The sequence below is a fragment of the Leuresthes tenuis genome, unplaced genomic scaffold, assembly GCF_036924035.1.
Source record: "Leuresthes tenuis unplaced genomic scaffold, fLeuTen1.0.hap1 SCAF_7, whole genome shotgun sequence".
Taxonomy (NCBI): Eukaryota; Metazoa; Chordata; class Actinopteri; order Atheriniformes; family Atherinopsidae; genus Leuresthes; species Leuresthes tenuis.
Genome location: NW_027325361.1, coordinates 9193171 through 9217118, shown reverse-complemented (window position 1 = coordinate 9217118; position 23948 = coordinate 9193171). Strand labels below are relative to the sequence as shown.

At 37.9% G+C, this 23948-nt stretch overlaps 1 protein-coding gene across 2 annotated transcripts; it reads left to right on the top strand.

Annotated features, from left to right (window-relative positions):
• Positions 1-657: 657 nt before the first annotated feature.
• On the top strand, positions 658-23347 carry pla2g4ab (phospholipase A2, group IVAb (cytosolic, calcium-dependent)). Of its 2 annotated transcripts, none has more exons than XM_072389139.1 (19): positions 658-976; positions 2460-2573; positions 4436-4517; positions 4708-4856; positions 5195-5308; positions 5702-5739; positions 6212-6356; positions 8123-8259; positions 8617-8839; positions 9145-9259; positions 11644-11781; positions 11866-11955; positions 13062-13127; positions 15422-15552; positions 15650-15761; positions 16621-16805; positions 16910-17099; positions 19319-19476; positions 20752-23347. In XM_072389139.1, exons 2-19 carry the CDS (start codon positions 2556-2558, stop codon positions 20893-20895), a joined length of 2235 nt encoding a protein of 744 aa, XP_072245240.1. In that variant the 5' UTR covers positions 658-976; positions 2460-2555; the 3' UTR covers positions 20896-23347. The 2 variants fall into 2 exon arrangements, with proteins under 2 accessions (XP_072245240.1, XP_072245241.1); XM_072389140.1 differs by lacking the exon at positions 658-976 and adding an exon at positions 1647-1669.
• The last annotated feature ends 601 nt before the right edge of the window (positions 23348-23948 follow it).

The window sequence follows — 23948 nt, the reverse complement described above, 5'->3', positions numbered from 1 at the left end:
TTTAAAAAATGGAAATAATTAATAATGATAATACATATATTTTTAAAACTGATCACGAGCGTCTTTCATTTTAGAAACCGTAATTATCTTTATGTAAACGACAACAAACATAAATACTTTGTATTAGCATTATTTTCATTTAAACAATTGAGTATCCTCCAACTGTACTAATTGTTTTGAATTTATTCAAACAACACAAGGAGGGAGAGACACGTGAAATTTCTCAAGGAACAAACACAAAAAAATATGAAATATACAAATTTGTAACCGATAGATGCTGTTCATGTGTGATGAAGTCGTGAAAGTTATATCATCAAATACACATATCTATGAATCAAGCATAGCTGTGTGTTGGCATTAGGACCGGTGCAACTCTATTGCGTTAATGATTTTATCCATGGAAATACGGGATTCTGGAGAATAATTGGTGGAATTTTTTTCGGAATTCAAAGGGTATTTTAATCTTAGATGGAAACACAGACAGGAAATGAGTAACAGACTGATACGAAATGGAATATTTTAACTGAACTTGATCGTTACCCCTGTATGTGTCATGCTCTTGGGGTGTCTGTATGTCCCAGATAAATATAAGGAGAGAAAAAAATACGTTTATTCTCTTAACCACAAGCGATGTTTTCACGCCCCCGTGTGGACGTAGTGACGCAGTCTTGTGCATTTGGAGAAGTGTGGCGCAGGGCAGTCGGCTGAAGTTTCCCCAGCTGCGCCAAACTCTAACTCTTCATCGAACTCTTCCGCTACTCTTTGATCGAGTTGTTTTCTCTACTTGTTAAGTCTACTGTCTCCTCTGCCAACTTCTGTTGGATAGTTCGGATCGCTTGAATCTTTCTGACAGCACGGTTTCGCGTACTGTCTGTGCCGAGAAGCACCTCCTCCATCTTCACTCGTGCAGTTTTGGAACGATATTCTCGGTCAACATGACACATTTAACATGATTTGATAGTGCCATCACGTTAAGGTACGTTGCTATTTCCTTCTTTGTCAGCATACAATGTTGTGCTTAATCGAAGACAATCGGAGAAATTATATTTTAAGAAGTCGAACAACTGCTGCCAGTGGTGGTTGGAAAGGTTGAAACAGCGTCTTCGTGAGAGCTCACACTTTACGCAATCTATAGGATAAGGCGACTGAAAACTGGCGGCCACTCAGGCACATCAACAGATGGAATTTTATTGATGCAGTCTGTCAGTGTCAGTATTGAGCTCTAAATAAGCCAGGCCGGTGCACACATATACAAATAGTTGCCCATAAGAGAGTGAAATAATTGTATAAATGAATAGACATTTTTTTATTAAAGCTGCTGTGTCATGTTATGTTTTTCCTTTAATAATTTATGGGGTTCACAGTCTATACATACCTATAACTGTACGTATCATTTTGAGTTGTACAAACATATATTCAGGCCTTGTATGATCTGGTCTTAATCTGCCCACTTAATAAGAATCAGCCTGTTGGTGGTGTGGAATGTCACGTTTTGTGTGAAAGCTCAATTCAAGGATTTACTTTTCATGGCGTCTTCATGGTAAAAATTATTTTTGTAAATGCAGAATGTGTCTAACAGGTACTTCTACCTACCTTTCCCTTTAATGGCTCAGGTGGCAGCATGCTTGTACATGAGGAGGCTTTCAGTTTTGCATCATTGCAGGTTGCTGTGAGTCTCTTTCACACTTTGCATCCTCATATGAAAATTTAGTGCCATGAGATCTAGGTTATTTTGGCACACTTGCAGGGTTAAGCTGCTTGCATGCTCTCATTGTATGCTGCAGAATAAGGGCAGTGCACTGTGGTGAACTGGCACCTCCAAAAGTTGGGCCTCTGTTGCAAAGTACGTGACCGACGCTGTGAACACACAGACGCTCCTACGTGCTCTCAGTCCCAGCAGTAATGATACGCTTTAATGAACAGCAGAGAAAAGACTTGATGACCATGATATGCTATCACCAGGCAGCACACACACATGCACATTCATCCCTCGTGCAAATGAATGTGTTCAAGCATTCTCAAGAGAAATCATTAATGTTGCTAAAAATAGTCAGCTTGTCTGCAAACTTACAACCAGCTTTACATATAACTGCTGCACATATTTGCTTAGTCATATTAGGGACACCAAAGATACAGCACCTTTTAACTGTAATCCCATGCATGTGGTATACATGAACACATACACAAACATGTTCTATTTGCCTGTTCTTCTTATCTTGACTTTGTGGCTTAGTACATTTCCCCTTGCCCTTGCCAAGATGCACAAGGCTTCACCGATACTAATGTTGTTGAAGAAGTTTGGGCGTTTTTTTTTCTAGAAGGGTGTCATTTTATGAAGTAACAGTTTCTCGAAAGGACATTAGACCTAGAACTATATTCAAAAGTAAAACAGTCCATTCCTGTTTTGTTGACTTACGGTTAAGGCAACACTCTAATAAAGTCGTATTTCTTTGTTTCAGACTCTAAATGCATCAGTTTTTGACTGAGATGTTCTCCTGAGTTAAAGTTTTCATCTGGTCGAAGACTTTCCTGAGAATTTGTCACCTGACAACACAATGGCTTCCAATATAATTGTGAGTATGAAGCGTTGTTTTTAGTAAGTATAGTATGCAAAACAGATTCAAGCTGTGATGAAGATGGACAGATTCCAGTGGTATTAATCATAGCCAATCAATCCATGGCAGGGCTCAGATTGACAATTGATCAATAAAAGCACAGTAGACTGAATCTTACTTCTTGCACCAAAGCAAAAGAGAGAAAAAAATAAAACATTTGTGCAAATATTATAATCAAGATGTCAACATCAAGGTCAAGTTCATTACCATTGCAGTGTTTGCCAAGGTTGAATAAGTTGCGTGTTCTTTTAAGGTTTAGATATGGTTGAGAGATAATCTGCGATACCTGCATTCACAGCATTATCGGGCTGTTGTCTGTCTGTAAAAACTCTTACAATATTTGCTATCTTACAGAATAAATGGTTACTTGAAACCAATATGCATTTCATGATAGCTCAGAAGGAAACAGTCGCTGTTTTTAATCATACATGTTGAATCTGATATGGATATCAATAAAAGACAAAGGAAATTATGTTTACAAATCAGTGACTTCCACAAGCTGCTGTATTTCAATAAATTAATGAGAATTTTTTTTTAGCATTTGAAGGATTGAGCTAGCCTAGCACCATCAATCAAATGTGCCAACGTGAATTAGTTTGGAATATCTCAGTTTATTCTCAAACTTAAAGGGACAAAATAAGTCTGCTCAGACTGTGATAGATGGCTAGATAGATGGTGGAGTGGACACTGAACATTCCTATTGTTTCAAACCTGCCACATAGATAAGCTGCAAGTGGAATTCTGTTTTAATGGGAGGTGGGCCAAACACAACATGCCAAAGCAAATGGAACTTGAGTTCTCAGTTTGGGTGGTAGTTGCACAAAGTTAAGGTTTTCCTTAAAGTCTGAATTAAGTGCCCTTTGATATAAAATCAGTTGAGCAAAATGTCCTTAAGTCTTGTTCTTAAGATTTCCTTAGAAAGTATCAAAGACTTCTCTGTATCATGAGATTTTTCCTTCATATTAAATAATTGTTGCACAAAAAAAAACCTTAGCCACCAGTTTAAGAAAAAATCCTTGAGGTACCTCTAACTGTATCCTATCCATGACACTGCAGTGTTTATGGAAATGGTCGAAGAAATTAATGCATCCAGAGAAGAGTGTTATGTGACTGGAAGGATACCTCAAGATGAGTTATTAATTTTTGCCTTATACATTTTAACGGCACAGGCAAGCACAAGTACAAACTGACGTGGCATGTTCAGTTTTGGTGATGCAGCCTGCTATTTAGAATGTAACCTCATCTTTTGAGTAAAGCACCACTGATATACTCATACTGGCCTTAAGGATACTTAACTGTACCTAGAATGGAAAAAAAATTTAAACTGGTGCATGCAATTTGGCATTTTAGCGGAAAAAAGAAAAAAAGATTCCATTACAGTGTTGGGAATTACACTTAAGGTTATTAAGCTTAGCTATGTGTTCTTGGGACTGACTACACAGATTTTCCTAATAACACAGAATCAAGTATACTTTTTCATCATCTTGTAGTAATTACTAGGTAGGTTTCCCCCGACAAAATCTGGTATTATAAAAGTATTTATTCAAACAAAATACAAAGAGAAATATATCACTGAACAATGTGAACACAGCTGGGAGCTGACCTCTGAACTAAAGAGTTTTACAGTGGGTGTGACAGTCAGTGTCTGCCTGCCAAAAACCCCAGATGCTGTCAGTGATTGCTTCATGAATTAGCAGTGAACTCACTTGTGTTATGTTATAACTGTAGAGATTTGTTTTCTATGTTTTTATCTGGGTTTGACTGATTTTGTCACACAAGGCAGTGAAGCCAAATTGATCTGAATGAGTGTTGTATCACAGGTGGAGCAGCAGTTCTCGCACAAATTCACAGTGATAGTGGTTCGAGCAGAGAACGTCACCAAAGGAGCGCTGGGTGACCTTTGTGAGTCTTAAAACATATTTTTGTTTATTCAGATCATGTTGCATGTGTTTGTTGGACAATAGCCTTCAAGGTTATTTACATTTGTGTTTGTATAAGGAAAATTACTGTAAATATACTTATGGTGGTTTGAGAATTTTTTTTATGACTGGGCTTAAGACTTTTCAATGTGTGTGTGTGTGTGTATGTTTAGTGGATACCCCAGATCCATATGTGGAGCTATTCATCCCAACGGCGCCAGAGAGCAGGAAGAGAACCAAGCACATAGACAACAACATCAACCCAAAATGGAATGAGACCTTTCATTTCATATTAGACCCAAACCAGCAGAATGTCCTGGAGGTTAGATCTGCATTTTAAAGTCTGATTCAATTCAGTACCGGTTGATGCAGTTGAGGATGAACACCTGCACACATCTTATCATATTTAGGCTGATATGAAGCAACATGCAAGTATTACCACATTAAAATAGCACCAGAATGACTCATGTTAATCTTGGTCATCCAAGGACAAATGAATAAATTCTTTTTGAAAAGCCTTTCTGAAAGCCCTGTTTTTATTGCACATTGTTTAACTCATTGACACAACTTGTTCAGGTGAACATAAACAGAAACCAGAATTGCTAATGCATTATTTTGAGATGTTTTCAATCCTGAATGTTTGCCATTTGTTCCAATCAGTTAACATTAATGGATGCCAATTATGTGATGGATGAGACACTCGGGACAGCGTCCTTCGACGTCACAAAGCTCAGAGTGGGCCAGAAAAAGATGGAAATGTTCCTTATTGGCAAAGTAAGGATGTCAATTTCATTGACTTTTTATATTCACCATTAATTCCACATGTTGTGAAAGCAAGCATTGTTGAATCTTGCAGGAACTTGCTTTAAATTCTTGTAGAAATCCTATCACTACCAAAGAATTTATGCAAATATGGTTTTATCAGGATGTGTACACATAGCACCGTAGGTTTTTAGTTTGATACGAAATAGCATATTTCATTATAACCTTCACTGAACCCCTACAGAGTAACTTTTTAGTAGTTGGTTGATTAAATGAAAGAATCCTAAGAAAATATGATTGAATATGAATATTATCAAATTGCATGTCTGGTCTTAACGAATGCAATGAAATTATGGACCTGAAACTGGATGCTGTGCAATAACCACATTTTATTTATTTTGACAGGCAACCAAAGTATATTTAGAGATGTCATTGGAAATCTGGTATGTATTAATATCAAACTTGAGCTTTTTTAACCGAGATACACAACAATATCTGTTTGTGTTACTTCCTGTTTAGCCTAAAAGCGCTTGAGTGAAAGACAGTACAGGTCATCCGCACAGGATTGAAACCAGAAGCTGCATGACTGAGAAACAACAGAATGCTTGAGTAATATGCTGATCAATAAAAATAGTTTCATCGTCATTGCAGGGAACTTGGTGGGAGGTCTGGTAAACCTTGAAGGGTTAGTTTTTATTTGAAAATGAGTAATAAAGGGTCTGAAGTAACGACAGTTTGTCTGATAGTGTTTTTCACACCAGAAACACAAAAGCAGATCTTATCTGATCTAAAGGTCTATTTCTGTGTTTTGCACCTTGAGAGATCTCTAACTGCCTCTGAGAAGAAACATGAACTATTACTTGTCTCTCCAGCAACGCATTTTTAGAAAACTTAACACCTCTCATTTGTTTGCAGCACAAACCTGGACCTGAGGTTCAGTCACACCCTGTGTTACAAGGAAAAACAGTTCAGACAAACCCGCAGAGAAAGAGTGATGCTTGGCATTAAAAAGCTGCTAGACATGGAGAAGCCTCGCTTCCTCCCCAGTTCTCCACAAGAGGTGGGCAAAAAAACTTTATGTTTCAGTATCTATTTGAACTGACAATTGTTATGACGTGTTTAAGTAAATCTGTGAAATGATAGCTCAAATTTATTCCAAGGCTCACTTCCATTAACCATTTGCACTCATGTATATACGATCAGAGGTAAAATAAATCAGCCCTCGGCCACTTTGCAAAATAGTCAAAGCCAGCTCTGCCAATCTCAGCATATCTCATAATTCTTACTAATCTTGGTTTTGCCGATGGTGCATTGTGAGATTAATCTTTATATAAAGCTTATTTAGATTAAAAAAAAAGAGTTATGAGTGTGGTATTTATTTTGCATACATCTATGTATGTACAACATTTATATTATCTTATTCATTTTTATTTGTTGAGTGAATGACATTAAGTACATAAAGCCAATAGCTTTGGCTCAGTGAAAGTTGTCAGAGCCCACTTAAAGTGGGTTAGATGTGGATGCAACACAGTCAAACTGTCTAAAGAGATCTGCACAAAGCCTTGAAAAAGTGAAATGGTGAGGCAGATTGTGTCTGAAGCTCACACAATCCATCTAATGCCTCACTGCTCTCTAATTAGGGTGTTAGTTTCATGTTTAGTACACAGGTATGTGAATGGTATCAGTTCTCTTCCTGCAAGAAAGCAAGTAATAATAGTTTGACAATAGAACCACAATAATGTAATGAAGCTGTGTACTTCATGCAGTCACTGCAGTATACAGCTACATTCACATTTCTTCTCAGAACTCAAAGAGCAGAACTTAAAGGTACTCCTGCTGTCTCACCACTCACCATGAGAATGCTGCTACCCGCTGCCACCTCTGCCATTCATAGAGCGTTTCAAAAGTCCTAGAATGGGTTGGTACCACCTTAAACCTTAGCATAAGCTTGTATGCCATTCTGATGGACTCTGTATTTTTTACCCTTTACCAGGACATCAAGCACATGAAACTAAGAACAATTGTTCAACTGCCAATCATCATAATCAGTTTGAAATTGTCACTCCTTACTCACAACTATATCAAGTTTTTGAAAAGGTCAGAGCCTAGATGACAAATATTAAAAATGTACATCATACTTGTTTAACAATTGCATTTTTTACTTGTAGACAGGAATGATGGATGTAATATGTTTGCTTAATTTACAGTCTTTGTTCCAGCGCACATTCACCCTTATGTGTAGCTGTAGTGAAGACAAAAGAAAAAATGTCCAAAGTAAAACTGCTCAAAGCTTTAGGTCTGGCCTTGGGCAACGAATAACACTTCAACATTTTCTCACAACTAGTGTCCTCGCAAAGCTCCGACCCCTCCTCCAGTGCTTTTAGTTGAGTTGCCTTTCCTGCTAGTTTGGTTTTGGCAAGACACCCACGGGGCTGGCTGTAATCTCGAGCCAGGTATGCTCGACTTCTTTGTGCCGGAAGCCACAGAGGAATGAGATATGCAGTTACTTCCTTACACCAACCCTTACCTCCCTCCTTAAGATGATTTAAGGAGGGCAAACACTGACTGCTGAGAGGTACCAATGTTACAGAGTGTTAATTATAAAATATCTGAAAAACTGAGATCACAAGTAAGATATGATGCAACAAGCATGACATTTTCACTTTGTTGAGATAGGAGACGGAAGTTACTCAAGCTGAAAGAGAGTGCTCAAGTGAATGTTACATTTATACTAACTGCTGTAGGTTGTAATGATGTGATGAAGCACATCTCTGTCCTTTGTCTCTTCCCATTGTCACTGTCACTTTCTGTGTGTGTGCTTTGCAGGTGCCAGTGATAGCCATAGCAGGTTCAGGAGGTGGTTTTCGGGCCATGGTTGGCTTCTCTGGAGTGATGAAGGCCCTGTTCGAGTCTGGGGTCTTAGACTGTGCCACATATGTCGCTGGCCTCTCAGGATCCACATGGTCTGTCTTTTTCAAGTTCTTTGTCTTTACACCCTGCTTTTCCCAATACTCTTTTGTCTAAAAACACTTTTATCTTCTTATCTTCATCTTTTTCTTTCTGATTCTCATTGGGTGAATGCTCCTTCCTTCTCTGGCAAACTTTCCTGCCTTCTTCTGCTGGTATGAAGCTGTCACCATGCAAGCTGTTCTGGCTTATTTCAGTCTTCCTGGCTTAGTGGATCTAACTTCCTTACAAGTACAGCACCTCCGGCATAAACTTTTTAAAATGCTACTTGACATTATTTAAACATGTATCAGCAAATTTGACAACATTTTACCTTGCATTGAGATCTGGACAACACTTCTTTATCCTACCAGGTACATGTCCAGTCTCTACGCTCACCCTGACTTTCCAAATAGAGGCCCACGAGACATCAACAATGAGCTGATGAAGAGAGTTAGCAGTAACCCACTGAGGCTGTTGCTGCCCCAGCACATCACTAACTACATCCAGGCCCTGTGGACCAAGAAGGCTTCAGGCCAGCCTGTTACATTTACCGATGTCTTCGGTATGCTCATAGGAGAGACACTTATACCTGCGGTAGGAGTCACCTTACAGTTGTTATTTGTTTTCCTTACGAAAGAAATTCCATATTTCTCTATTTCTACTTATTTATAGTGCTAATCTGTTGGCCCAGTTCTTCTTTTGGGTTCATCTTTCATTGTCTATCTTTTCTTTTAATGTAATGTTGAAGTTAAATATACTGTCATTTATGTTGTTTAAGTTCCTTGGAAATTCTTTTAAAATGTTCTCGTCAGATGGATTTTAAATTTCCAGTGGAATATTGGAGTGCTTTATGAACATCTATGAGTGCAAATGATTAAAATAGCCTTCTTTCCAACCAGAGGATGGACATCAAGCTAAGTGACATCCAGGAGAAAATAAACCAGGCCCAGAGTCCTCTTCCTCTCTTCACATGCCTGCATGTCAAGCCAGATGTTTCTGAGCTCATGTTTGCAGGTAAAAAGTGTGTTGCATGTACCCCATATTCTTTACAGCACTACTTTGCATGAGTAACAACAGGCTGGAAATGATCAGATCAGTCAGGCCACATGCAAAATGAACAGCAAGCACATTTCCTCATTCTGCCACAGAGAGGATATGACATGACGTGGTGGGCTGTCATCTAATGACAGCTCTTTACTTGCAAATAACAGTTTAACTATCTCAAGGAACTGAATAGTGTGAGCAAAGTCATGGTGGACTCAGGGTTAGTCCCATATTATGCAATACTTCCTCATTGCTGATGTGACCTCAACAGCAACTGCTCACACTGCGTCAGTGGACCAGAGACAGATATTTGAACAGAATATGAAATGAAGGAACAGCTAAATTCTCCAGTAATCTTGGATGAATAACTTTTGATGCATTATCACCAGGCCTCTAAACTTAAACTGGTGTTATGGCGTTGGACTCAAGTGTAGCAGCAATGTAACAATAAACTGTCTGAACATATTGTATCCTCATGTTTGAAAAGCAAAAAGTGCAACAAAAAAATCGCATCATTTTGGCTACAATTCCAGTCAAAAACCTTATATCCTCATTCATCTGATGCAGTTATACTCTCCATCTGTAGTTGTTGACTTCAGGATCAGAAAATCGTGTGGGATCAGAAAATTTAAACTGAATTGCAGTTGCATTGAAGTTACTTTCTGAAATTCCTTTTCAACTTTCCCCTAAATTCATGAATACAAAAAAAAAGAAAAGGAAATTGAAGAAACATATGGAGTTCATCAGGCTCATAAACGGTGAAAGGATTATGGTGTCCCACTCCCAATATTGGAAAACCAACCACAAGTTGGCTATTTAAAGTTTCAGGTTGATAAAGAGATACTATTGTGCAGTGTTACTCTGATGTGCCTAAAGACCACCTTTTTTAATTTGCATATTCAAATCAGGCCTGGAAAGTAGAAACTCGCATGTCGAAGATTCAAAACATCAAAAGCTGCGTGAGATTTTCTTTTAAACCTGTTGATCACAAGTTTACAAACTCACTATAATCACTAGTCCCTTGTCTGAGAAATTTTTGCGTCCAGTTATGAAAGCGCAAAATTGATTAAGCACAGCGTAACCTTCAGAATTGTTCCAGAGAAATAGAAATATGTGACCTAAAATAAGTCACCATCTGAGATTAGAATGAATTAGTCAAAATGAGGATGCTGTTTGTAAATACAAATAGAAATAAAATGAGGATATAGAATAATGGATGTGGAATAGTCTCGTTAAATATGGCCCAAGTTTTGATGCAACTGTGGAACATTTGATTTGTCAGGCATGTTTTATTTTGGTCAGTGCAATTGATCAACTAATCCAAGTCATCCTTGGACATTCAGACTATTGATTGATCAGATGTCTTTTGATTTTTTTTAATACATTTTTGTATTTTTGAACAGATTTTGGCGATTAGTGGAAATCTGGAAACTGACTGTTTATAATGCCTTTCCTCAAGAACTGCCAGTTGTCAGTGGCCTGTGTTAATGTATTTTCTCTGTCATTTGTTGACTAATTCATCAGCAGAAACAGACATGATAGCAACCATTTCTGTGCATCCATACTCACTGTCCGTTCAGTGAATAAATTCTCCATATAATTCTCTATAAGCTATAGGCTTTGGCCCATAATTTGAGGCTTACACAAAGACTTAGTTAAGCACATTGCTGATTATAAACTAGCAATGCATGTAAGGACCCAAATGTAGACTTAAAAGCAGGTTGAAATAGAAATTAAAAAAAGAAAATACAAACCAACAAAAATAAGCCAACATAGTTCAAAGGCAGAATAAAGACACTGGGCAGGATGTGACAAAGAGAAACAAAAGTAAAGGTCAGACGATCAACTGGCAAGTTTGAAAAAAAAAATGGAGGCGAGAACACAGATAACACATACAAACTGAAACCTGGTGTGAAACAAGTATGGCAAGAAGCAAAGCTAAGCAAAATACACAAAGAAAGACAGTTAACCAAAACACAAAACATTTCAAAGCTCAAAACACAGAAGGACAACAAAAGCAAATCCGACACCAATGTTAAGATAATATTTCTAATGAAGGTAGACATAGAAAATATGCGTTACAATTTAATGCTTTGGGTAAGTACAACTTCACAGAGCCGCTAGCATCACCATATACTCAAACCGGTTCAGGGTTTAAGCATTAGTTTGATGTTTCAAGTATACTTGCTATGCTTTCAGTGCAGGAAATAGGTGTCTTTCCATACTTTATCTGACCAATGCATCCTGTTTTCTGCAGTTCTATATTTAAATGGAAAACAATCAGGCACTTACTGAATGATTTATGTTGATTATGTTACTTTATGGATTGCTAACACTGATATTTCAACCTGCAGACTGGGTGGAGTTCAGCCCGTATGAAATTGGCATGGCAAAGTACGGAACTTTTATGACGCCCGACTTGTTTGGAAGCAAGTTTTTCATGGGAACTGTGGTAAAGAAATATGAAGAGAACCCTCTTCATTTTCTGATGGGTAAGAATAGATTATTTAATGACAGCAGTCAATACTGTGCCAGATCTTTTGTTGTCATACTGACTCATGTATTTTGTGCATCAGGTGTGTGGGGAAGTGCCTTCTCGATTCTGTTCAACAGAGTGATTGGAGTCAAGGACACAGTTGGTGGCAGCACCATGGAGGAGGAGTTAGGTAATCTTCCTGTTTTTTCTTCCTTTGTGCTCAGACTGACCAGTTTTTTTATGACAAATTGAAAATCAATAAAATGAATTCAAAAAGTGATCCAATAAATTGTCTTCTGCTTTGAATTTGGCAGCCTGATAAGAGTGTGATAAGAGTAGAAGCTTTTAATCAGTTTATTCCACTTAATACCATTAATCATCAGTCTCAGATCATTTAAGTCCACTTGACAAAAAAGAAGTGTATGTGCATTTTTTACCACATGTATGCAACAAAAAAAGAATTTAGAAGAGAAATGCCACCAAATGAGTCTCCTCATGCATCAAATATCACAAAATTAATAGAAATATGAACAATGTAATTTCTTTCAGTTGCTTTTTTTTTATCTGCTGTTGTAGCTGTAAAACTCACTCAGAGTTATTTCAGGTTCATAAAACTACCTGTGTTTATATAAAAACACATTTTCTATAATATTTAATTATAGTTAGAATTAATACTATGTTGGCAGCACTCTGTCTGGGAAAGTTTGTGTCTGCGTTTTTAGTCACGGGTGCTTTGTGTTTGTTTTCAGATAATTCCTTTGTATTTGTATACTGCTCAAAAATAACTTCCATGGTATTACCTCCTCCTTAGATTCTATTGTCATCTATCATTTCTTCCACTTGCTATGTGTCATCTGTCAGCATTGTTTACACACCCTCACGCCAGTAGTTCAACTCACAGCTTTAAAAGGAGCAATCTAAAATTACCTCAATGATTCTTTGAAATATGCAGTGTATGTGTACGTGTTTGAAGGGGATATTACCACAATAGTGAGAAAGTATCGGCTTCCTGACAGCTCATCCGATGTTTGCTTTTGATTGAATGCTTTTGTCAGGGGTGACCTTTATGTATTCAAATGTGTTGATTACACAGAAGTGTCAGAATGTCTCCACCTAGTTTGAGAATGTATTAGTTATGTCAGGGCTCATGTTTCTGCCAGAAATAAACAGCAGATGGGAATTTGATAATGTCACATAAATGAACAATAAACAACTATAGGTGCAGTTTTGTTGTGTGTTATGCATAAGACAAGCTTCTTTTAAAGCCTAAAGAGTGAAATTATTTTTGTTTTACAGAGCAAATCAAACCTCAGCACATTGTTGGAGAAGACAGTCTTGACAATGATGATGAGCCACGCAAAGGTGAGCTAAGATACTCATTCCTTATACAAGAATTTCATAAACTGACTTCTTCTGCAGCATGATATTAATGCTTTTGTGACTTTTTTTCTCTCACACTGATGAGTTTGAGCGAAAATTGATGCCTTAACACATTTGAAAATTTTGTGGTAATTTTGCTATTTGCATTTGTTGGTGTGACACACCCACTTTGGAACAGCTGCTGTGGTCAGGTCATGAACAAAGTGCTGATCTAAACAGCCTTGCCTCTCTTATCCATCTGTCAGAGTTTACAAAAGCAGGCTGTTCTGCTCTTATAGTTCCAATGAATAAAACACACACGTTCTCTATTATCTTTAAAGTGTGAACTTTACATGTGAGTGAATCTGTTAAGGAAACCATTGATGGGATAAGGAAGAGAGATGGAGTGGAGAATTAAAAAGTTTACAAAAAGCGGCTTAGAATGAAAAGCTTTGGAACTGGAGGAAGTACATACATTTGATCTGTAGTGCCTTTTTATTACAGCTTTGACGTCACTAAAGCTTTTATTTGTTATGACAGAAAAATTGAGTCTTGAATCATCAGCTGTTCCAAATACTGTCAAGTGCCCATATTCCTACATGAACAGTGAACCCTTTAGAATTTTCTATATTTCTATATAGCTTTGCTGGGAAACATCAGATTTTCACACAAGTCCTAAAAGTAGATAAAGGGAACCTAGTGAGACTGAATATTGTATATCTTTGGGTGGTTCTTCCAGTATCTAGTGTGATCTTTCTGCAGCCATAACTGGAACTAAACGTTGCGACTAACTGTTAATCAGTCCTGAACATCAGTTTGGAGGAATTTCAGCTCAGTCTTCTGTACAGAATAGCTTTAATTCTTGAGATGTTTGCAGATTTTCTCACAAGGTCTTCCCTTCAGATACTTGGAACAGCATTTATATTGGATTAAGCACAGCACTTTGACCATTCCCCATTTGTCCATTCTGTGGTAGAATGATCTGTGTATTTAGTCTAGTTGATTCTCATAATTATCCACCGTCTCTTGATGTACATTTCAAAAACAGACATCCTGATATTTTCCCGTAAATCTCACATGTATAGTTCCTTGTTTAAATTCTGGTAACCGTCATGACCAATATGCAGCATAACAGGCCCAAACCAAGATACTTCCACCATGTTGTTTCACAGATTAGATCATGTTCTTATCTTATGTTGGAAGATAGAGTTTTGTTCCTCTAAACTTAATACTTTTTGCTTTAAACCAAAATGCTTTATTTTAGGGTCATTAATCCACAACACATTTTTGCTTTCTGGCTTGCTCATGTGATCTTTAGCAGCAGTCTTTTTGTTTGTTTGTTTGAGACTGCTGTATTTCTCTGTGCAAGCTCTGACATGCATGTTATTTAGTGTTCTCTTGATGGTGGATTCATGTACACATTCTGATAATTGCCAGTGTAAGAAAAGCTCTAAGTAAAGAGATTACAGTGGGTTTCTTTGTGACCTCACAGACTATTACACATCAGATCTTTGGGGATTTTTGGTGGTCATCCACCCCTGAGGAGACTACTACTGTTTTAAATTTCCTCCATTTGTACACAGTTTTTCTGACTGTTTATGTTTTAGTCCAAACTATTAGCGATTAGAGATAGCATTTTAAACTATTCCCACTTGATGAGCATTGGCAACTCTTACAATTCCACAAACATGTAAATGTCAGTCAGTGGGGTTACATGGCACTGTAAAGAATCAAATTAATCTCATCATGTAGACCCACTGAGAGTTTTGATAAAACAGGGCAACCACTCATATTTGATTGTCATCCAAATTACTGAAAATACTTGGTTATAATTTCACCTTCAAATTAAGTATTAATACATTACATACTTCTCCTAAATATTTAGCATATGATTTTTCTCAGTAAATAAATGACCCTGAGTGATTGGGTTCTCTTTTTCTACTTTTAGCACCACTATATTTAACACATCTTTGACCTTCAGTAGGTCCCTTAAATCTTTCCTGCCTACTATGCCTTACACCTTGGGCAAACATTTGAATAAGTTGAACAGAGGCTTGTAAAATATTTGCTTAACATGAAATAAAGTGCTTCAGGTTTCTTGATACCACAGAAAAGTTAGAATAGAAAAATGAGAAGGTGAAAAAAAGACAACAGCAGCCCAAGTTAAAAATTCTTTAAAAAGTCCCTTTAGATATGTAGGATTTTATTTAGCTTCACATGTACTTTGTTTTTTTAACTGTTCATGATATTTATTGTTGCCAGCACAATTGATAATGCTTTATCACTTTGGTGTTCAGGCGGGACAGAAAACCAGGAGGCAGAAGAAGAGTTTCATCGCACCGCTCAGGCCAGCTGGGTTCAACGAATGTTCACCTCACTTTTTAGTGACTCTGCCTTGTTCAATACAAGAGAGGGTCGGGCCGGGAAGGTACATTTCTAAACAGCCCTTACATTTTTTTTTTGTGTTCAAAATTACAGCCAGCTGTAGCTTCTAACATTTTAATTCCTTCTTAACATCTTACCAGGTGCATAACTTCATGCTTGGCCTGAACCTGAACACCAGCATCCCTTTCTCTCCAGTCACTGAGATTACATACCACGCCCTTACACCTGAAGAGGAGGTGGATGCCGTAACAGGCAAGGAAGATAAAATGAGTCATGATTTACTGGCATTATTGATGCTGCACCAAGAAAATGAAAAAAAACATAGCAAATTATCAGTTTGCTTATTGGGGTTATTATTTATTCTGTCTAAAAGTCCATGATAATTCTTTCAAGATTTGTTAATAAATTCATCCAGTCATAATCAGACTGATACTGAATTATGTAGAAATAGATGCAAAACAGGGATATTACCTCTTGTCTTATTCTGTTTTTCTAAATCTAACCATAATACTCTTTCTATATTGATTCAGAGACACAAATGCGACCAAGTCGGCTGATCTGTTGCAGTAAAAAAAACAATCACTGTTACACAATAGCTATCACTTTAGTGGCATGGTGGAGGAATAAGTTGCAGAACTCTCAATCAGGAAACAGGAATTTTAGTCCCATGACTGGAATTAAAATGTCTGTCAGTTGCTGCTGTTGCACTATCTGCCAGAAGTGGAAAAGCAAGTGTGTGCCAGGGCCGATAGTTTCAGGACTGGCACTTATGAGTCTTGAACAGGCCTCATTTCAGAGTCCAGGGCATTTAGACTTAGATTTACCCTTTGGAGCAGTCATGGCTATCTCTGGTTTGATGAAAGCGGACATTTAGGTGGTGTCTTTATAGCTCTGTTTTTGGTCTCTACCATCCTCTTGGAAATAATAACTAGATACTACTAAATGCTCCACTTTGCACCAGCCAGTTGCTACAGGTTTTCTATTCCAGTGAAGAGAAAGTTATAACACAGAGGCATGTCACTGCATGGATCAGTTGAATTAGGTGGAATACTGTTTTCCCATTCTTGCACGATTCTTGCATTCTTTATTTGACGTTGCCTTCTTTTCTTAGATCCTGATGAATTTGACCGCATTTATGAGCCTCTAGACGTAAAGAGTAAGAAGATCCATGTCGTTGACAGTGGCCTGACCTACAACCTACCTTACCCTCTCATTCTGCGGCCTCAGCGTGGCGTTGACCTCATCATCTCCTTTGACTTTTCTGCTCGACCAAGTGACTCCAGCCCACCATTCAAGGTCCGAATTGGGCTATTTTTTTAATCATCATTAACTGCTTGAAATAATCCAATTATATAGGAAATCAAGAACAGAGTTGTCTTATATGTGTATGTATGCCACAGGAGCTTCTGTTAGCAGAAAAGTGGGCCAGAATGAACAAGCTCCCTTTCCCCAAGATTGACCCCAAAGTCTTTGACCGGGAGGGTCTGAAAGAATGCTACGTCTTCAAACCAAGAAAAGGCGAAAAGAACTGCCCAACTATCATCCACTTTGTCCTGGTCAACATTAACTTCAGGCAGTTCAAAGCGCCTGGTAAGTGTGTGCATGTATGGAAATTTTCACATATGTGGGGAAAATATGACAACGCTTCTTGGATTTTTACAGTTATGTCATTTTACTTCATAGCACATGAGACATTGCTTCCCTGAAGTTGCATTCCATATTCAGCTCCAGACAGGTTTCAGTTTTTTTTAATTAGACCCTTCATCTGAGGGGCCCAAGTAGAAAGAATTTGCTCAGAGTCACTGAGGTTTTCAGCTGGAAACTGTGTGTCTACTTGGTGTAACTGCGTGCACATGAACAAGTGAACCACAGCGTGTTCAGTGTTTTACAACTGCCTCGAGTGAAATATGGTTCCTGGAGGAACTAGGTGCTGGGAGGGAAGCTCTCGCTCCAGTGGTATAGCTCTGTGTATAAACAGGCCATACATCAGGAGGCATACTGAAACACTCCACCACATTTACTCTTCTCTTTACATTCTGTTGGCCGTCTGCCCACATACTTCCTCAATCTGTTTATGATGATGAATCCCATAGACAGAGAAAATCCATAAATGGACTTCTGATATCTGCTCGCTGCAGTGTGCAACTGTAATTTCTTTAGTGCAGGTTTTCATTGAAACACTAAATACATTTGATAAAGTAACTGCTTATAATATATAGAAAATTACTAAGTTGTACTGAAGTGTGAAAAAAGGACATAAAACAGCTTTTCAGTTCAGAAAAGTCATTTGCTACGTCCCTTTGTTAGCTTTGAAGTTAGCTGTAATGTTTTATCCTCATTTATCCTCATATTCACAAACATACTACCATCCTCACAACGTGCTGACATCTGGCCTGCATCATTGGAAGAGCAGGCCAATTTAACAGCGTTGTTGACGGTGTCCACAGCTGGAAGGTGACCAGAATATTTAATATGTAGAGCCTGTGTTTTTAACTTCACACGTTGAGTAAGGAGTTGAGTTTGGTTCAAAAACAAACTTTGCTCTGTTTTCCCCGGGTGAATCATTTAAGCTGATCTGGGATCTGTCAAACGGAGTCATCAGCAGACATGCTCTGAACATCTCAGAACAGAAGGCACTTCTAATTTTTTGTCTGATTTTGAAAGCAAATTTCATATACATAGTGATTGCCTAAATCATCTGTGTCTGGCTTGAATAACAAGCTTTTCTGTGATGTCACAAACTCAGATTTCATATTTATTTATGTTTTAAACAGAGTTTGAGATCCAGGATCTGTGAGCCTCTCCCTTCAGAGTTTGATTGTATTCGTTGTGATCTACAGAAATATTCATGGTAAAGGCAAATGCATTATGGGAGATGTAATTTATTTCTGTTTGCAGTGCTCTCAGAGAACCACAATGCATTTCATCGGACATGTGGTGGGCTGCATGATGGTTTGATGGTTAGCACCTTCGCCTCAAACACGGGTGGAGTTTACATGTTCTCCCCATGCATGCGTAGGCTGTCTTAGGGTGCTTCCTCCCACAGTCCAAAAAATTTAAATAATTTTTTTTTTACTAATAATACACTATAAATAAATTTATAGTATGAGTGTGTGTGAACGTGCAGTGTCGTTTGTCTTAGTTGTCTCTGCATTGGCCCTGTGATGGACTGCCGAACTGTCCTGGGTGTATTCTCCCTCTCTCAGTGGTAGCTGTGATAGCTCCCCACACACGCTGAATTAGATAAAGAAGGTATAGAATATGACATGATGGATGGACATGTGGTTTGAAAAGCAAGACATTATATGAAATGCTCATGGCTCCTCAAATGTTGCACCATATTTCAAAGGGATGTCATCTTTCTTTTTTTGGATTAGTGAAAGTTATTCAGTTAATCGTTTACGGTTCTTTTCGATTTATAACTGTTTATAAAGCTTAGCCTCAGGCTACAAAGAAAAGTAGATCGTCTACCCCAGTAAATAAGTTTTAATCTACAAGTACAAGTGTTGTAGATCAAACATAGAACGATATGTTGTCCAGCACAGTGCACTTTACGTTTGAAATACACATCTTAAAGTTTGTGACACATAGATTAGTGACCAATCAAGCTTTCATTAACAACTAAAACTGTACTCCTGTTGGTGAAGATCATGTAATAAGATCAAAACCTCCAGAAAGATGAAGAAAAAAAGGGACTGTAAGTGCCTGTTAATGTTTATATATATATATATATAATGAGTAGAAACTGTACACATCCCTGTGGATCAGCTTTTTTTTCCCCTTTCTTTGCATGTTTGGCAACCTTACAGGTGTTCCCAGAGAGACTGAGAAGGAGAAGGAGGTGGCAGATTTTGACATCTTTGATGACCCTGAATCACCATTCTCCACTTTCAACTTCCAGTACTCCAACGAGGCATTCACCCGGCTTCATGACCTCATGGAGTTCAACACTCTCAACAACCTCGAGGTCAGTTAGGTGTTTTGCAAGACAGGAAATTAACAGTATTTCTGTGGGTCACCAAAAGTGAATACCGCACTGGGCAATTTTCAGAGTCACGAACGGATTAGAGTCGTTCCGTTGTTTGTTGTAAATCTACTTCCAGTCACTGTCAGCATGGAAGTTTTGCACTTTCACTTCTTTTATTGCGCAACTTAAAAAATTTTGAATAACAAAGCCCCATCTGGAACCAGATGGCACAAGTTTTGACTCGTTTACAACAGGCGTGTCACTGCGCAAGGTCAAACTGACTTTCTTTTAGTATGAGTCACTTCCCTGCTGAGTAAGGATTCAGATTTCATTGCACTGGACAGTTATCTCAATCAGGTAGACTTATACTCCCAGTCTAATCACACAATATGGGGAAAAAAAGCATTCCCAAATATGTGGAGGCCACATACTTGGAGATTATTTGCTGACACCATGGAAACTGTGCTAATTTCAAATCAAGGAACATATTTTTCATGGTGGGATCACATCCTGTCATTCCTGGCAGCCACAAAAAGGTGTTTCGGAGAAAGAGGGAGTGGTGCAACGAAGCAGAGTCAACCTCTTCAAAAAAAGTGGTGGTGTTGTCGCCACCTCCTCAGATGGGATTCGTCACCTTGGCAACCAAACAAACCCATCTGACAGAAAGTTGTGATGTGTGCACGATTTATTAACATGCTTTAGTCAATGGAGGAGAACCATGCTGCTCTCCGTGTAATTTCAGAATTTATGCTCATCTCTTATACTTCTGTTACTTTGTGTACTTTTGTTTCCTAAATACCTTCACGCTGACAGATTTGTGGACAGTGTGGAAAAACACTTTCTGGGTGGATTTTCCATCAGCCAGATGTTATTACCAGCTGCAACAGTCAGAAAGTGTGTATGTGTGTGACATAGCAAAATGTATCCATGTTTTTACGTATGTTGGCCGGGGTTGAGATGTTGCAGCCTCATTTTATTGATGATAAACTAGGATTATTCATTTTATCATGAGTCACTCAGCTCTTGTCCCACATTCTTTTAATTGTGTAATGTTTTACTCGACTGAATGTCATGGAAAATCTCTACTGACTTTGAATCTGGAGACAAGTGTTCGATTTTTATCATGGTGCCACCATGAGGTCAACATTTCTGGATCGAAGGGGGTTTTGATCAGTGTCGACTACTTTTTGTATCCAGCAATTTATTTGATAAAAGTGTCAGAACTTTTGAGGCATAATGTATTTTGAGTTTAATCCCTGCATTTGTCCCCTGTAGGTAATTAAAGAGGCCATCAAGGATCGCATCGTGTCCCGGAAGGAGAACCCCTCGAGCCTCTCCCATCCCTTCTCCCTCAGTGAGATTCCGAAAAAGAAGTTTCTTAATAGAGATCCTAGCTCAAAAACCTTGAATCATCTTTAAAATTATTACCAATAGCTTGAAGCTAAGACTTTGAATAAGCAGACTTTTTTTAGTATGAATCCTAAAAGTCAAGCATTTTATTTTTGTAAAATGCTCTTATCCTGATCTTTGTATACTTTAAATTATGATGGTTTTGTTAAACTCTGGATTTTTAGATAGTTGTCTAATAGAGGGTTTTTGTAAAGAAACTTAACAAGTAAAAGCTTTGTGATTACATTTAAATACAGCAGCATTTTCATCAGCATTTTTGTACATCATTGTGACTGCTGGAAAAACTGTATTGAACCCAGACAGAGAGCTAATAGTCCCTTTCCGTGCTGGCTGTTTGAAGACTGGATGATAAAAAATGAACACTTAACTTTCTAGTGTGACTGGATTGTTATCTCTACCATCACATCATTTGTGAGTCCTTTCTATTGTTTTTTTATATCCACCGAAAATCCCAAACTATGCCATATATTAGTTTTTCATTTTGAAAGAAATTTCTTCTTCAAACCCATGTGCTCATTCACTTCACTTCATTGCATCATGTTAATTTTCTCCAGTTCCAACATTCCCCACTCATGAGGCTGCTCTTGGCTTCACTTACACTGCCAAAGCTGAGCATAGCTGCATTTGCATTTTTCCAAATGTGAGTTCCCAGTAAGAAGCGTCACCTGTGTTGTACCTGCATGAGAGCTGAACTTGTTCTATACTTAGCAATGCACCACAGAGTATGCAAATAACCATGTTTTTTCTTCTTTTCACCGGATGGCATGTCTAAACATGTATTCCTGTTTGGAAACATGGATGAGGAGCTCTTAATCTTTGGCTATGTTTAATGACGACTCTTAAACATGCCAAGTGCATCCCTTCTGGATACCTCAAACATCTGAATTATGTTTACTCACCTACAGAGAGGGAACACTCCCTGCTCTCCTGAAGGGAGTGCCTTATTAAATCCACCATTTTGGAAAAACAAAACTCGATGCCATGGAAACAGCTTTGTTGCTTCTGTTTTTCTCTGGCGCCCTGTGTCTGCATGGATAAAGTTGTTTATCTTTCTGACAGTGTTGCATCCGAGAGCCTTTTAGATATAGACACAGCTAGATTTTTCCATGACCATTTCCTTTTCTAGCCAACTCATCTCACTGCTGGATCCTTTCATAAAATAAGTGGAGAGAAGGCTGGATGGAGTGGTGTGGCGATCACAAGACCTGCTCACACCTGAGAGTGGTAGCTCTCAACAGCATCCGGTGGAATTTTGCACACTACACCTACACCTGCAGCAGTAAAGGCCTGGAATCTGACACACTACACCTCTACCTGCTGGAGCCTGAGGGCTGCACACAGAGCAGTGGCAAACACTTATATTCACGATTTAACCCTGTTTCTAGCCATTTTTTTTGCCTTTTTGGTTTCGTTTTGATTTTTCTCTGTAACTGCAGCGTTCACCTTAAGTCCTTTAAAGAAATTGTTTGGTGTCTGGGGTAAATCAAATATTTACTTATATCAATGAAAATCTCAAGCGCTGTCTTATGTCTGTACATATGAGAAAGTAGTAATCAGCTTATGTTGTACAAAGACTAGCCTGTTTTGACACAAATGCACCAAAACTAATTTTAGAACATAAAAGATCATATGTCAATTTGCATTTCTGACTTTGCATGCAACTAAATGCTCTGCTGTGTTCACCAACTTTTCGCTTTAGCCACTAACCTTATATGCCTGCTGTGTGGGAATTTAGAGCTTTTTTATTGTTATTTTTTAAAATGCTGACCGCTGTGGGCTGTATCAAGTTTATAAGAGCCACAAGAGTGAAATGGTGGGCTGTGAACTGCATGAATCTTTCAGAAAAACTGCAGATGTCGGTGATAAATATCTGTATAAACATTACAGCAAATGTTTTTATGGTCACATTGTTTACACTGTTCACAGATAGTAGTAACTGTTGGCCACAGTGCATGAATGTAATGAGGATTTTTTACATTTCTATGCAGATTTTTAGGATTTTTTTGGGAAGTAATGGCCATTGAAAGCTGTGAGACATGATATTGGGACAGGCTGGGACTTGAAAATCCATACAGATACATTTTGAGAGTATTACAGAGATTTATGTTAAGGCCGCTCTCAAAAAACGATTAAGGATAATTCTCTAAATAGCCCACATGATTTTGCATAAAATAGAACAATCATTGATATTTTTTGAGGACTTCATGTCAATCTGTCATGCTATTTTTTGACTCTTCTTTTTTCATAAGAGTAAACACGAGCTGTTGCTATTTTAATTCTTATATATTTTATTTAGAATTTGTTTGAGAACGTTTACATGTAACAAGATAAAAAGTCAGTTCTCTGGATTTGACATGTGCACACGTACTCTCCTGCGATCATTAACTGTATCATAACTGGCAAAACATGACGTGCATTGTTTTCATGTTGATGTTAAAGGACAATAATAAAAGAGAGCATTAATCATTTTGTAATGTTTTCTGTTAAACTATTGGATATCCCTGAGAACCCTCCTGAAATAACACATAAGCTGAGGAAAAAGTGCAGGGTTTTACCTCCACTTTGCCTTTTTGGTGACAGGATTAACCTTTGCAGAACTTGTAACCATGCCGTAAAAGCCAGTTATGTGCCGGATTTTAATCCACAACAGAAATGACATTCATGCCTTCAATGGCTTTAAAGCTTTCATTGAATTTATTCAGTAATAATGAATGTTTTTTTTTTAAAAGCTTTGCAAGTAAATGCCTGAAAGCTAATTTTATAAAAACCAACAGGAATAACAGGAATCCCTATAAAAACACATTCTAACTTTTAACCTTTTCAAAGCAGGTTTAAAACTTTACATTTGAAGCACATGCAAAAGATTTCAGATAAAATGTTTTAAAGGTTATCCTTGAATGACTTGTGATTCCATGTCATGCGGTAATTCAGCAGAGGACACAAATAAGGATTAAAGCGGGGATGACAAATTTGATGACATACTTTGTCATCAAGTACAGTCATGCACTTCCTTTTACCAAAGAAAATCTCACCTTGAAAGAATTACCCAAAGTGATGATATT

Bases quoted from the DNA above. Each gene is read 5' to 3' on its own strand.
- pla2g4ab (XM_072389139.1), top strand. The intron at 4,518-4,707 runs GTGAGTCTTAAA...GTGTATGTTTAG, and splicing joins AGGAGCGCTGGGTGACCTTT to TGGATACCCCAGATCCATAT. The intron at 4,857-5,194 runs GTTAGATCTGCA...TGTTCCAATCAG, and splicing joins ACCAGCAGAATGTCCTGGAG to TTAACATTAATGGATGCCAA.